General features: G+C 41.1%; 1 protein-coding gene across 1 annotated transcript; it reads right to left on the bottom strand.

Moving 5' to 3' along the window:
- Positions 1-926: 926 nt before the first annotated feature.
- On the bottom strand, positions 927-13879 carry LOC100701029 (LON peptidase N-terminal domain and RING finger protein 3). The gene is made up of 12 exons (XM_003451788.5): positions 13004-13879; positions 10260-10378; positions 10030-10152; positions 9771-9887; positions 9444-9663; positions 9276-9360; positions 8980-9094; positions 7190-7311; positions 6604-6762; positions 6346-6508; positions 5622-5771; positions 927-5498 (listed from the first exon to the last, which is right to left on the bottom strand). Exons 1-12 carry the CDS (start codon positions 13692-13694, stop codon positions 5340-5342), a joined length of 2223 nt encoding a protein of 740 aa, XP_003451836.1. The 5' UTR covers positions 13695-13879; the 3' UTR covers positions 927-5339.
- Positions 13880-15621: the final 1742 nt, after the last annotated feature.

Here is a 15621-nt window from a genome sequence, read left to right as displayed (position 1 = left end):
CTTGCTTGCTCCACCTGCTTGAGACAGCCTTCTCTTACTTGTAATTACTTGTAATCTGTTTACAATATTGTGGTAATTAACTGTGATAAATCTGTGAAAAATCACAAATCTTTTCCAGGATGAAATAGTTCTGAAACAGAAATTCAGGAATTCCTCCACAAATGGTGACACAGTTGCTGCAAGATGCCGAGTTTAACTTCAAATTTATATGAAAATGACTCCGGCGCTTAGCAACCCTTCTACCAGCCAAGTCGAGTTCTGCTATTAAAAAGAGATGCATCGCAGGTGAGTTGAGATCATTGGTTCAAAGTGACTGATTGGAACAACTCAATGCAGCCACTGGGCAACCAGTGACTTTTCCCAGTTGCAGGAAGGTTTCAATCATATTTTTACTGTAGTGTGAGTGAGCTAGTAGATAAACCAGACAGAGATGGAAATTTATTTAGTTGAGGTGCTATTTTGTTAGGTTAGCTGTTGCTCCTGCTCCCAAGCCTTGTTATAAGTTACTACTTCACACTAGTCAGACTCACCTCTCATTTACTTAACAGATACTTGAGTCTCAGTTCTCTAAAGAAACTGGAGGAGCTTATTTTTTCAAAAAGCATATTCTTTTAGAGGGACTGAAAGTTGGAAGTGTATGTTTTAAGTCCTTCCAAACGATAATGGTTTTAAAGTAAAGCTTTTTTTTGTAAAAAATAACTTTTCCCTATAATTTCCAAATTGTAAAAATTGAGTTTGAGTCTGATCACGCGCCCTTTGCTGCGTGTGCTCCCGCTCTGTCGCCCTCTCTTTCCTCCTGAACTGTTGAATAAAAGCGACAAGCCTCAGAACAAATCTTGCCATGTAACAAGTAAACTGAACTGCCATTGTCTAAGAATCACAGACGCGCACACACACAAACACACACAAAATAAAGAGACGCAGACTTGTTGTCCTCACCAGAGTTTGTTCAGAATCAAGAACAAAACCTTTTTTAGTTTATTCATGACTTCCTGCTTCAGACTGTACCTCTGCAAATTATTACATACTAAATTTTTACTATCAGTAACTGACGTCAACAGAAAACATCAAAGAAATGTCAACACATACATACATTCATCTTGCTTCACCTGGACAAATTTAGAGGTTATGAAGTTTTAGTTTGACAACATTTGAATGAAGCATGAAGTAACTGAAGTCTGTTCATACATTTGAAAAGCGAAGGAGGGCTTGAACATTTCTTGAGGTTAGCAACAGACAGGGCAGGACACCAAGACAATTTTTTCCTTCCTGCCCTTTTTTCTGGACACCGTCTGTGTTTTAGTTCACAAACAGCCTCAGTAGCTATTTATTTTTCCAAGAAGCTTTCGATCCATTAGGGAAGACCAATTAGGTGCTACTTAAATCAGACCAAACATTTGGAATCACTTTTCAAATACATCACAGAGAAACCTTTGATATTACAGCTTTGTAAGCTAACATGTTTCATGATCTGAAGACTGATGGGTACAAATAAAAAAAGTAGACTACTGATTAGAGTCTCACAACTGTACATGGAAGAAACAACATTGTTAAGAAACCAGGAAGCATTTTTCTGCCTTTCTGGAAGTTCTCAAATAGGATGCTGGTTACACTTCCTCAATAAGTCAGTGTTTGAATTCTGAAAGGTCAGGAAACCAGTGAGCAATAGACACATCCTGTTGTTGTTGCATAGCTGGATAGCTGGAAGATGCAAATTTGTATTTTCTTCTACATGTTGAGAACCATTTCTGAGCCTACAGGATAGGTCTGTCTGCTCCGTTAGGCTAGTAATAAAAAGTTTGTATTTCACTGGCATGATCACAGTTTTTGGATTGCTACAATATATCAAAGTGATACAGTTAAACTCATCTTGACCTTTAAGGATTCAATCCCTGACAGTGGGACAATGTAACCTGTGCTGTTCCCAGATTAGCATCTTTTCTCATTTCACTTCTGTCAATGACTGAGCGTACAGAATCTCCATGGTGACAAAACCATCATTCAATTTCAAAATGTTCAAAACCCACAAAAATTTGTAATAATTTGAGTACCTGTAGTTAAAGTTAATGTGGCCATGAGGAAGCTGTGTGCTTTAAAAATAATAAATTGGGCTGTGACATTTAGCTAAGTCACAACAATTACCCCATCACTGACGCCTCATTTAGACATTTTTTTAATATATTTCATATTTGCTTTCTTGTCACGACTTGTTTGAAATATTGTTTGTGCGTTAAAGTTAAAGCTAGCAGCGGGTCATCTTAGATTTGAATAAAAAGTAATCGGTGGGAATAAATTAATCAGGGACTGCTTAATTTATTGTTAAAATGTGTGTTTAACACAAAGTTTGGGGCATATTATGGTTTCAGGAGGGGGGTTGTGCACTGCTAAGCTAACGGTTAACTTTGTAAATAGCCAATTGCCAGAGGAGCTCGTCTGGTTTCACTGAACACTCGGCAAGAAAGCCAAAATATACATTTGCCAAAGTATATAAAGAAAATAGAAACATAGCCCACATTAGCAGTTATTGTTAGTTGGTTGGTTTTTGTATGGACAGACGAGAAATGTTGGTATTACGTCACACTAAGTCCTACTAGATGCTAAAAATCAGCCGGGGAGCCAGTGGTTGGTTCGCAGAGCTTTTGACCACCAGACACCATCAGTGGGGCGGCCTGCTGAAGAGGCTAAGTGACCAAAAACACCAACAGAGATTTGCCCTACTCAGTGTACCGCCCCAAGGTAATGCTACAAACTACCTTGGCCACTCTTCTTTGTTCTTTGTATGGGAATAAATTAGCACAGTGGATGGCATTATTTCAAGTTAAATGCACCAGCTGTTGAAGGTGTTACTGCGAAGTCATACTTCAGTTTTCAGGGTGAGATTTACAACAACATATGTTATGTTATCAAGCGAGACCCAGGTTATTGCACAACACGTCACCATAGTTGCCACTGCAGTTTAAGTAAAAATGGAAGAATTCAAAGTTAAGGCACTAAAACTGCTGCCAGAAATGAAAGACTGTTCACAGATATCAAACCAAAGTCTATGTTTCTGTGATTTTTGTTTTAATGTTTTTTAAAGAACTGGCTCCTCATGCTGTTTTAGAATATGTGGCTTCATTTTAGGTCAAATTTCCCTTTATTTAAATATTCCAGACTGATTAATGTGAAAAGGTTTAAGTATGACACCTTCACACAAATGCATGATTATATATTGACTATTCCCCTTCCTGTCCAGTTTGAGCTATCATTTAAAGTAGTTACCATTCATAACAGAGGGTCAGCCGTATAACATATGTTATATCTGTTTGTACAAATATCTGTTCAGACAGTCTTGTGTAAGAATTAAACATATTACAATGCCAGATATAATACACGGCCAATTATTGCTGTTTGACTCTGTCATATTGCAAGTGTATCAACACCTTATCAGCCACGTCGTATTAGCCTCACGACACGGCTTAGGCCTTTTTACGATATAGCAGGTGTGGATGGTTTGACACGACCTTCCCAGTGCTCTCACACATGAAACAAGGGGACGCAGAAACATCGATAAGTGAAGAAAATCATCAAATACAACTGACGTAAAAACATGTAGAAATCAAAACACGCGTATAGAAAACAAAAGAACCTAAAGGCAAAACTCGACAGTCTCCGGCGTTTGTCAGAGACCGGCTTTTGCCGTGTAAAAACAGTCGCGTCGCAGACATCAGCAAGGCCTCGATGTTCGTTTGTTTTTCAAACATTTTTTCTCAAAAATATGATGGCGGGTTTCCAGACAAGCTTTTTGCTTTGCTTTTTTATTTTATGCTGCTGTGAATTTATTGTTTGAAAGCAACAACTTTCCATTAAAACTGGTTTAAATGGTATACAAATGGATCCACACCATCGTCTTTGTGTGCGGATGGAAGGCACTGGCCTTTACAAAAACATCAGTTGTGTTTTGTTTTGTTGCGTCACCCTTTACCAAAGGAAAAAAAACCCAGAGAACTTTGCTTTTTTCTGCCTCCACTGTTCCTTTCCCTTACTTGATGTGAAAGTGCAAATAAATACTGAATAAATACATTTAGCAGATAATGGCATCAAACTCCAAATATTGGTGGTAATGAGTCCATGATGCTGAATGATGCTTCTCACAGCACAGGGATCCAAATATGTTCAAGTCAACACACATAATCAATGTGGATCACCAGCCATCATCTAGAAAAAGGTTTGGTTTGAGAGCGTGCCAGCTTCATGTTGGTGCCACATTTTGACTGTAAAAGCTGCGAATAGGTGGGGTTTTAAAAAATTAAATTAAAAAAAAAGGAGGACTTTGGAACGTGAGCAGCTCTCTTTTTGTGAAATGTAAACAATGTCACTGCATGCATAAATAAAAACAATGAATAAATAAAGGAAATCAACATCAAAACATACAAAAAAAATGAATAAAACAAGAACAAAAAGCTTTTAAAGCAAACCAACGTAAAAGCTGATTCTCTTGTTATTCGTTTGAATGAGAGGAAGAAGGGAGGAGCCATGAAGGAAAGACGGAAGAGCTGATGGACTAATTACTGCAAGATACACTAAAGGTGGTAAGAGAGTAGATGAAGTAAACAGAGTATATTATGTACGGCGAGTACATTTTTCAGATTCATACTAAGGTTTGATCTTTCTTCATCTGTACACTGAAAGACAAACAAAGCGCCGTCATGGTCGGTTAAATGAATCACCATTTCCAGCTATGATTTGATTTGCAGGCTGTTTCGTTGGGAGGATTTCATTTGTCTTTGCTCTGTAGGCTATGTTCAGACAGGAAGCACATATATGACACTCATATCGGGTTTTTCTGACATATCTTTTTAGAAGACGCTCTGATCAAACTGCAAAGTGTGGCAAAAGGACGAGCGGAGAACTGCAAACATGGCAGACAGACAGAAAGGTGAGAGTGGCAATCTGGGCAGATTAAGAGATCGCAGCACAGCAGCTTTTTCTTATACAAAAAAAAAAAAAAAGTACACCTAGCACGTGCACATTATCAACGAAATACAGTGATGTAACAGCGTGACGACTCTGATGGTTTCAAACAGACAATTGTGATGCCAGACTCCCCGATCTGTCTGAACACAGCTCGAGTTTGTGGGTCTGCCAGGACTGCTGCTCTGTGAAAGTGATGACGGAAGGCGTCTCTTTATTCATTCAGATCTACGTTATCTCAGCTGTTGCTTAGTTAAATTTGCTGTTGATGCTTGGATGACATCGGCGCTACAACGGGGAAGGTGCAACGCCATCAGCGTCAGTTCTTTGTGCATCAAAGAGGAAGAACAGCAGGTCAACTGCTGCTTTAGGATCAGGTGCGCACGTCACCGGCTCCTGTTCTGCGACATGAAGAGCAGCACCTTGCGGATGCCGCTGAGACGGTCTCTCAGAGACGTGAGGGCGAGGAACGGTAGCTGAGCTCGGCCCTCTAAAGGAAGAACTGCTAGTAACCACCAACACCACGAGGGACCGTTAGGGCTGGCCTGCAAGCAAAGAACACACAAGTGAGATGGTTTTAAAGGGTGAAATGAAGTAGAAGAAAAATTCGGATACTTTAGTCCCACTATATAAAAATAGAAGCTATAAAAGAAACAGACTGTTTGTACCTGAAGTTCAGAGTCTTTGTCAGGCATTGGTCCGAAGTGGCCTTCAATGCGAGCTTTCTGCTCAGCTTTCAGAGAGTTGACCCAATACACGGCCTGCTCGTACACCACGTCATGCAGACACTGCAGCTCGCGCTCTGCTACGCCCTCCACCTGCACACAACAACACCTCTGAGCTTTAACATCTTAGCAGCAGCTCACCGTCCTTCTCTAAATAACTCTCCAGGTGGAAAACTTCACCTTTGCTGCATACATCTATAGACTAGTTCTTAAAACCATAAAATCTTTTGAAAGCAGATGCAAAGCTAGACTTGTGCTTCTGGCTGAGTAACGGAGGGACTGCATGCTTGAATAATCCCAAAGTACACCCTACAGCATACTGTATCCTGCTTTATCATCTCTTTTTTCTTCTAAATGAAACTATATTTTAATAAATGAGCATCACACTGGATTAAACAAGACTTGAAACTTGCAACTGGGGCTCTGAAATAATCGGAAAATGTTTACTCGGGTTATAAATCAAGTACAAAATTGGCTTTTCTTTTTCAGTTGGTGTTGGTTTTGCAACAACATGGGTTGCCCCCTGCTGGCCATTAGAAAGAATGCAGGTTTCAGACACTTGTGCATCAACTTGTTTTCAGACCAGGATGTTAATAACACCTTATAAAGTCTAAGGTCATCCTGTCATCTCTCACTCTCCCAGCCCACAACCCCCACCAGCTCATACCTTAACATCTTCCAGGTACTCTATATCAGCTGTGTTGTAGCCGTCCCTCTCACTGTGCTGAATTACTTTAAACCTCCGTTTGCCTATTGTGTCCACAACCGAACGGCCGTCGGAGAAGAACTTGACATCGCGGATCTCCAGTAGGCACCCGTAGTCAGCAAACCTGGAGGCCGAAGGAAAAAGCGCAAGGAGCAAGTTAACATTTTGTGCATTCATAGTCCGACACCAACCCCACACAGCTGCAGTCAAAGTACTAACCCTTTGAGGTCATCTCCCAGACACATGCCAAAGCAGTTGGTGCCCGTCTCCATGCATCGGCGAATCATCAGTCTGTAGCAGGGCTCGAAGATATGGAGAGGGCACGGCACAGTAGGGAAGGCCATGGTGCACACGAATATAGGCACATTCTTGTTAAGACTACAGGGAGACACGGAAAAAAAAAAATCTTTATTTTCATTAAGGAGGAGATATCGTGTTAAAAAAAACCCTTTCAATTACAAATTCAACATGAATGAAAATCTTTTGTAAAAAAACAACAAAAAAAAGTTAACTTAAACTCCAGGTGACCTTTAGGCCAAATGTAAAAGACACTGGTTAACGTGAGAGTGAATTAATTTATGCATCGGCCGTCAGGAAAGTGACACTTGAAGCCTGAATGACCAACACTCAGAAGTCACTGTGTCAGACACGTGTGCCGTCAGTTGTAGGTCAGTAGGTCAAACAGCCGACGATATTCTCAAAATGTTAATGTCACACACAAGCTGCAATCCATCAAAAGACTTGCTGGGAGAAAGAAATAGCCTGATAATAAGACAGTGGAGAAGAGCGGGAAATATGAACTTACTTGGAGAGCTCAGCCATCTCCTCCAGGTGGATTTTCTGTCTTTCCATGAGCTCAGAGGGAAGATACTTCGATATCAGGTTCTCAATTATTACCGTCTTACAGTATTTCCTCTGGACCAGATACTGGAGACAGACACAATGAATATGTTAACAGCAACAGAATGACACAATAAGGATGCGTCCTGTGGTTGTTGTCCCACAACATTGTTATCTGCCTGGTTTAAAGGGACGCACAAATCAAATATGCTCAAAGCCCTGACAATGACATTCTTACTGGAGCATAAGAAATGAACCAAACTAAATAAAACTACAACAATATACACAAGATTATAAAGACTCAACATCTTTTAAATAAGTTACATTCATTAATGTGCTGGGCTACCAACTCTGGATCTATAACAACTCTGGAATCCACCTTAGATCAGTAGTTTACAGTAATCCCTGAAGACTTCTGGGATAAACCGACACCGGCTTCCCCAACATCAAATATCCTTAGCAGAACTTGTTTTAAACAAGATCCTCGAGCTACTTTCAGCTTTACCCTTAGCAATTATGTTTAGCGGACCGTTTATCAGTTAGCATTAGCATAACTGTCTTTTTTTTTTTTTTTTTTTTTTTGTAATCCCAAATATCTTAAGCATCCATCCTCTATTTTTTTTAATCTACTATTACATTTACCATTCATCATGTGAAATGATCAGTTTCTGCAGTTTATTTTCAGCTGTGATCTGAAATGTTTATTCATTTACTAGCTAACCATTTCAATAGCTAGCTAAACATCTACCAGATTTCCAACTTCTTATTTCATGATTTCAGTTAGCTAGTGTAAGCCACATTTTATTCATTATGTGTAGCTAATAATTACTTTTGTTTATACCTACTGTTAACCCCCCCCCCCCCAAAAAAAAGCATATCTTTCAGCAAACTTTCACTGCTAGCCATACTTATAACAAGCTTTTTAACTTTTTCATTATTGCTTATCTAAACAGTTACTTTAAATTCTTCACAAAACCTTTTCAAAGCTCATAAATTCTTTATAATTTCACTGTTTTTTCTCTTTATATTAGGTAGTCTAATCTTTCCACAGACCACCTGGCTACTGCAGGGGAATAATTATACCCCTGGTTGGTAATCATTGCTTCAGGCCTTATTGAATGTGGACTGTGTGAGATTATTATATTATCTTATGCCATGTTATACCCCTGATTAATGATTGTGAAATTATTATGTAGTTTTAGTTTGCTTTATTCTCCTGAAGAGGTGATAACTATTAGATTTATTAAACTGATTTGTATTAGATTAGACTGCTGATTTATTGTGAATGAATGATATTGTTTTATGATGCATTATACTGCTGAGTTATAAGAAATACCGTTGTCAGAGAGTCATGGCCTTATTTGTCTGATTAGAAGAGAACAGAACATACCGCAGAGGTTTTCTGCCCCATCTCATCAGGAGGAGATAAAACAAGGAGCCGAGGTCATAACTTAGGCGCCGTGTGAGAGAAAGAATGTGAATGTTTAGGCTTTTACGACTAGGTGGGGGCCACTAGAGGCTATAAGAGGCTGAGTAACCCTCCACCAGTTTGAGATTTGCTGTGACCCTCTGCATGCATGTCTCCCCATCCGGATGGTTTATGCTCATAAAGTGTTGAATTGTATGGAATAAATAATTGTTGATTGAGCATTTATACACCGAGTATTGTCCTTCCTTCAGCCCAAAGATTAAAAGAATTGGGAGATTTTAACAACTGTCAGTTTGAAAAGTTTATTGAATTCCTGTGCCACCTACCTCAGACATATCCTCTTTACAAAGGGGACACTTTGGGTTATGGTCCAGACATCTCTCCAAACACTGAAGGCAGAAAGCGTGCCCACACGGTGTTGTCACTGGTTCATAGAACAGTCTAGATGGGAAACACACAAACAGTGAAAAACCACGGACAAACAACGGTAAAGCGACACTACAACGGCAATAAAATGCCTTATTTAAAGCGTAAGATTCAGTGTGTTTGCACTCCGGCCCTACACAGCCTGCGTGTCCAGTGTCAGTTGTGTAAACCTAGCTATAAATCAAACTGATCTCACCTCATACAAAGGGGACACTCCAGATCTGCGGGGTCAAAGAGGTCGTCATCCACAGAGCTCAAATATTCCGGCTCCTCGTTTGGCTCTAAATGTAGAGGTAATCAACAATAAATACAATGCTGAAGATGCTAATAGGGAGCATATGATTGTGCATAGCTGTATAATCACCAGATTTGGATCTCTTGTGATCGTTGTTCTCCCCGTGAAGCTCCACCTTCGCCTCCTCTTCTGAAATCCTTCGTTTCCGTTTGGTAAGGAAGCACTGGTCAAACCTCCTGGCCTCTGCCCCCCCCTGACTTTTGCTTTGATTCTCCTTTGGTGACCTCTCTGGTGCAGGGAGAGTCGAGGTAAGATAAGACTCTGGAGACAGCGATCCGGGACTAAGGGTCTGAAGATGGAGAGTAAAGATGCAGAGAAGAAGAAAATAAATTAAAAAGAGACCTCATGTGGACTTGATTTGGATTGGCTGACTTCCAGACGTGGAACATCTCTTACATGGAAGGGAGCACTGATGCTGTTTTTGATGTGTGCTCTGGAAGACAGTATATAGGAGTAGTCAGAGATGTGTTCAGGGACCTGATCTCTGACTGGAGCCAGCAGATCACTCAGGATCTGAAAGAGGAAAATAAGCCATTATGTCATTATTTTGACGACACTGCAAATACACACTTAATGTTTTCCCTTAAAACATTAAATGCTTTGTTGTAGTGATGTGCGATAGGGCAGGTCACAAGATAACAGTGGTCATATTTACCTTGTGAGCCTCAGTCTTAGCAAGTTTACAGTCAGGCTCTATGGACAGACACACTAGGTACTCTCTTAGAGCCTCCTCAGTCCTGCCCAATGACACCAGGGCCTGGCCCTTACGAATGTGACCCTGTACACAAAAGAAACATGCAGCATGTTGCAGCTTATTCACTTTGCTACTACACTAGGGCAAGTGTTTAATATAATGAACTAAAAACTACAGTTTCTCTGCTGTACCTTGGGCCAGTGAGGCATCAGTCTACAGGCCATCTCAGCGTCCATCAGAGCCTTTTCGTGTCGTTTCAGGCTCGAGTGGATCTGGGAGCGGTTACTAAACAGTATGTGGTCTGTTGGTGCTGGAGAGAAGAACCCGAGCGACTGTTAGTTGTAAAATTTTAGGAACGGAGCTACATGTTTTCCACTTTTTTTTTCTTTTAATAAAATAGAAAAAAAAATTAAACTGTAAAAGAAAAGGAAACGTTTCCAGAGCCCAGAGTTATGAATTTAAATGACCTTTCTGTTCAGCCAGCAATTAAAAACAGTAATGATTATTTGACAGTTATATGGAGGGGAGGAGCAATCATTTAAGGAACAGACTACTGACCAGTTATACAATAATTTAAATAATTCTTCTGAAAAGCACTCTAAATATTCTAGTTTTAGCTTCTAAAATAATAAAATAAATTCTTTTAATCTCTTCTTTTAAAACCAACAGCCCGACCGATAGATTATTCTTAATACCCATATCTATATTTGGCAGTTTAAAAATCAGATATTCCGATACATCAGCCAATATTTTTTTCATTCAGACACACAAAACATAAACAAAAACATGTTAACATGACAACATAACACACAAACATCTTCAGACTGCTTGCTGACTGATATCAATTTACACTGAGGTACAACACAGAGTGACACATACGGCATATATGAGCAGCCAGCATGCTTAATAAAAGGCTTGGATAATTAATTGTTTATTAATATACCCTTGTTCCCTGTAAGATCTGAGCCTAGTATAGAATAGAAATAAATAACGACCACTATATTTTCCCTTTTCAAATGTCTTAAACAGTATCTGCTGGCATGTTATAACACTGAGTGAATGTTTAAAATGGGTTCGTTTCCACATTACAAAACGTGTTACGAAAAAAAAAAAATGACTGCCTTACAAAACCATGCAGTACTATCAAGGTCACCCACATTGTAGGTTTCATAACGTGAAAAACTTATGCAAATGCCACAGATAGCCTTATGGGAACCGGAAGGAGATATTTCCCCGGCTTCGCTACGGGCACAGGGAGCAAATCGCTCAAAGAAACCAACACAGAAACCAAACATGACAGAACGAGCCAAAGTAGGGCCTGTAACTGCACAGGCGTCAGGCACAACACAAGCAGGACAGAAGGAAGATTGATTAGCGTTGTGGTTAACTGCAGCAGCCTTACTGAACATAGATGCATACACACAAAGATACATATCACACAGACCTGCTCTAATTATAACTCTTCAGACTGGCATTCACTCTTTGGAGACTATCCCCAGGCTTAACTGCAGCATGCCTAAATGCAACTTTGGGCCTGATCTTCACCTCGAGCCAACATTACTCTGAAAGCATAACCCTAAAAAAAAAAAAAAAAAAAAAAAAAAAGGAGGTCAGCCCTTTGGGAAATGGACTCTTTTTTTAAACCAGTGTTTGAAAACTTTGACCCCCACCAAAGAAGATTTTGGCCTTCCACCCAAAGGGAATATTCTTCTATTTTTCTATTTTTTTTTTAAGAGGTGGGGTTTAATTTTGACAGAAAGCCAAAAATAATAATGGGAAAATGCACAGAAGTCATCCAGGATCCAGGAAAACCCAGCATACATCCATCTCTCTATGGATAAGGTGATGTGGAACTCAGTTTCTGCAACTGTGACAACTCCAACCTGAACTTTCTTTCAGTGAAATCCTTTGTTAATTGTGATCTGTCAGAACACCTTTAGGAAAACATGTTAGAACCACGCTGAATCATCAAAAAGACATGGACAAATCCCAGTCTACGACTGTGGGTGCTCTCCAGCTAAACTGCTGCTTTGAGATAAATGCTCTACAAGTGGGAACCCAGTAGTCAGAAATGTTTGGTCCTTATGCAACACAAAAACACTCTGCCTGTCAGCTGTCAGATAGTCAGCAATGGAAAATATGGCACACTTTTTAAAGGTGAAACACGTAGCTCCAAACTTACACAACCAGCCTATTAAGTGACTGAGCTACAGCTGCACACTGCCGTAAAGTCAAATGAGGACAGGCTAAGGATCCAAGACGCAGAGGGCTGCAGTTTGATCTCTGCGTTAATCACTACATTTAACTGATGAAATAGAAAAACAACAAAGGGGCATATGGCTCTTTAAATGCTACTTAAATTAATACATGTCAGCAAAATGTCAAATTGGGGATTGCCCCTAGCTCACTGCCAGTGATTCCTGTCAGAAGGGCACAGTTCACCTATGTTATCACCATGCAAGCTCTTCCCAATTAAAAAAAAACAAAAACAGAAACTGAGCGCTGGTGTGCCCAGCGGTGACCTGCAATAATACCCTTGACCTACATTTGCCTGATCCATTGTTTGACGTTACACAATGAGGGAGCTGGGGGGGTGGGGGGTTACGTGCTTACGCAATGTTTGGTCCACTGGCCCAGCCCACATAACCCTGTTATCCAACACATGGCGATGTGACTCTCAGATGCCAGCAGAGAGGTGGCTAGCTACTGTGTCACCGCCACGATTATGACACTAATAAATGTGGAACAGCTCGACCTTGTTCTTTTATTGTGCTTTTCACATAAACACACCTGACATGCTGTTATGGAATAACAGGAAAGTTACAGAAGTAGGCTACAGCAGCCCTGTCACACACACACACACACACACACACACACCCTTTCTTTTTGCTTCTTGGTAATAATAAGAATAAGAAGCAGCAGCTCGGTGTCCTACCTGTGAGTATTGCTTGGTTATACTTCTCCAGGGCAGCTTCCATCTTCTTCTCGGCGTACAGCCCGTTGCCCTCCCGCCTCAGCTGGCCGGCCTGGTACTGGGTGGGGAACCACTTGGCCAGCAGGTTGCTGAGGACCACATTCACCCTGAGACTTAGGCTGTCGCTCACTGCTGAGACATTCTTGCACTCCTTACACACCACCGGTCGCTCCTTCTCTTTCCTCTCCCTCTCCAGACACTTTTTACAAAAGCAGTGACCGCACGTCAGAGTCACCGGCTCGAACAGAAAGCTCAGGCATATCCGGCAGGAGAAGTCTTCATACCCGCAACCTGTGGCACCCGCTCCCGGGCACACAGCCGCGCCTGCCTCCTTTGCCCTGTACGGGTTGCCCCGCTGCCTCTCACCCCCGTCTTGCCTCCGTATAGTACCCGACAGGTACTCTATGAGGTTGGCCAGGTGAGCGGGTCTCAGCCTCTCTATCTCCGAGGCTTGCCGGTACACATCAAAAGCTTCCGTGAATTTCCCCCCGAACGCGAGCGCGTCAGCCCGCTTCACCATCAGCTCCCGCCGGCTCTCCGGATCTCCGAGACACGCCAGCTGGCACTCGTAGATGTCCGCGGCCAGGTCGAAGTTTTTCGACTTGAAAGCCTCTGCTGCGAGATGCAGCATGCTCTCACTCTCCGTCCCCATACAGAGCAGGCTGTCCGAAGCGTATCAGCTCATCTACGTGGTGCATGTCTGCACCCCAGCTGCTGCCATTCACGTCTGTCCCCTCCGCTGCAAACGACTGACAACTCTGTACGTTCATGCCCTAGTCCAGGAAGGACCGATATTATTCTCAATGGACCATGGCGAGGAGGTGAAAAAAAAAAAAAAACTGTTATGTAAAAGTTGTGTCATGTGACGCCGGCCAGCTGTTCTCATTGGACGAGTTTGGAAAACTGTTACAAAACAATCTGCCATGTAACAGTTTCAGTGTTGGGGCCATGGGGCGGGAAGTCTGTCTGACCTGCATGCTGGTTTCTTGTAAACAGTGACCAGGGCTCCCAAAGAATGACACCATTTAGTGGGACGACATGTAATCGATCTCAATTGACCAAGAGTATGAAAATTTGTTGCAGTGTCACAGATTTGACATGGGTCAGCATGTATTTCAGTGTGTCTGATGTCAAACAGCAATATCTCATACTAGTGACAATCTGAAAAGAGAGCATGTCAGGCTGTTTTTAAAATGTGCTTTAATTTATTCAAGTTTTCAATAACATTTTCTTATAGAAAAGACTTCTTCATTTAGGCATTCCAAATTAAATGACCCATGTGTTACTTCCTGTTCCAGTTGAGCTTACACAAGAAAATGCATGCCCTGCTAACAGCTGTTGTCAGCATCTTGTTATGTGTCTAACAAAACTGAGTTACATAAAGATTCTTTTATTTAAGTTCTGGGGAAAAAAGAAAAGAAATGCACATATTCCTTTTTTCCCATTACAAAAATAAAGGAAAAACAAAATCCAAAATATTAAAAAAATAAAAGAACAAAAGAAAACACAATATCATAGCCATCACCTCCTTACTGCGTGATTTTAGTGGCTGCAATTACCCATCCCACACACCGCCACCATAAAACAGATAAGATGTGGAGGTTTCCCACGTATTACCAGGTCCAAGGTAACCATTGGTCATGGAATCGTAACTAAAAGGTACTGACCTCCATATTTTGCAAGAAATGCAGTAGTCTAAAGGTGAATGACGGTGAATGTGTTATTTTGTGGTCTTTTGGAGGAAGGTAGGATTTTGCTTTGTAAATTTGATGTAAATGATCAAAACTGGTCTTAACAACTGTGGTCGGTTGTATCTCAAATGTAAAAGCCATTTCAAAAAACTGCCAACACTGGGGAGCAATAAGAAACAAGGGGGGCAGGGACATCTGTTAACTCTTCCAGATGAGGGACGATTTCCAGATACAATCATTTTGGTCTTGTTGACATTAAGGGTGAAAAATTCAGTGTTAACCAGTCTTTGCTATCTTATAGACAATTAAACAGAAGCCTCAGTGGGACAGAGGCATCAAATTTAATAGGGAAATATATTTGGATGTCATCAGCAAAACAATGAAAGGGAATATTGTGTTTCCTGAAAATTGATTCTAAAGGCAGCATAACATCATAACCACCTGCCTGTTATTGTGCTGGTCCCCCTTTTTCTGCCAAAACAGCCCTGATCCACTGAAGCATGAACTCCACTTGGTCCCTGAAACTGTGCCGTGGTATCTGGCATCAAAATGTTAACCACAGATCTTTTAAGTCCTAAGCTGCGAGGTGGGGACTCAATGAATCAGACTTGTTTGTCCCGTACATCCCACAGATGCTCATTTAGACTAAGGTCCTGGTAATTTGGAGATCATGTCAAAACCTCAAACACATTGTTGTGCTCCTCAAAGCATTCCTGAACCATTTCTGTTTTGTGGCAGGACACATTATCCTGCTGAAAGAGACCACAGCCATCAGGAAATCCTGTTTGCATATACATGGTCTTCAGCAGTGATGTACAAGCTTATGTAAGTTGTATGTGTCAAATTTACAGCCACATTGATGGAAGGGCCCGAGGTTTCCCAGCAGAA

The sequence above is a fragment of the Oreochromis niloticus genome, linkage group LG2 (genome assembly GCF_001858045.2).
Source record: "Oreochromis niloticus isolate F11D_XX linkage group LG2, O_niloticus_UMD_NMBU, whole genome shotgun sequence".
Lineage (NCBI taxonomy): Eukaryota > Metazoa > Chordata > Actinopteri > Cichliformes > Cichlidae > Oreochromis > Oreochromis niloticus.
Note: the sequence above shows the minus strand (reverse complement) of the source record. Positions and strands in the feature narration are given on the sequence as shown.

Bases quoted from the DNA above. Each gene is read 5' to 3' on its own strand.
- LOC100701029 (XM_003451788.5), bottom strand. From the start codon at position 13,694: ATGGGGACGGAGAGTGAGAGCATGCTGCATCTCGCAGCAGAGGCTTTC. The intron at 9,361-9,443 runs GTGATTATACAG...CTCTACATTTAG, and splicing joins TCACAAGAGATCCAAATCTG to AGCCAAACGAGGAGCCGGAA. The intron at 7,312-8,979 runs GTAGGTGGCACA...GTCTGTCTCCAG, and splicing joins GTAAAGAGGATATGTCTGAG to TATCTGGTCCAGAGGAAATA.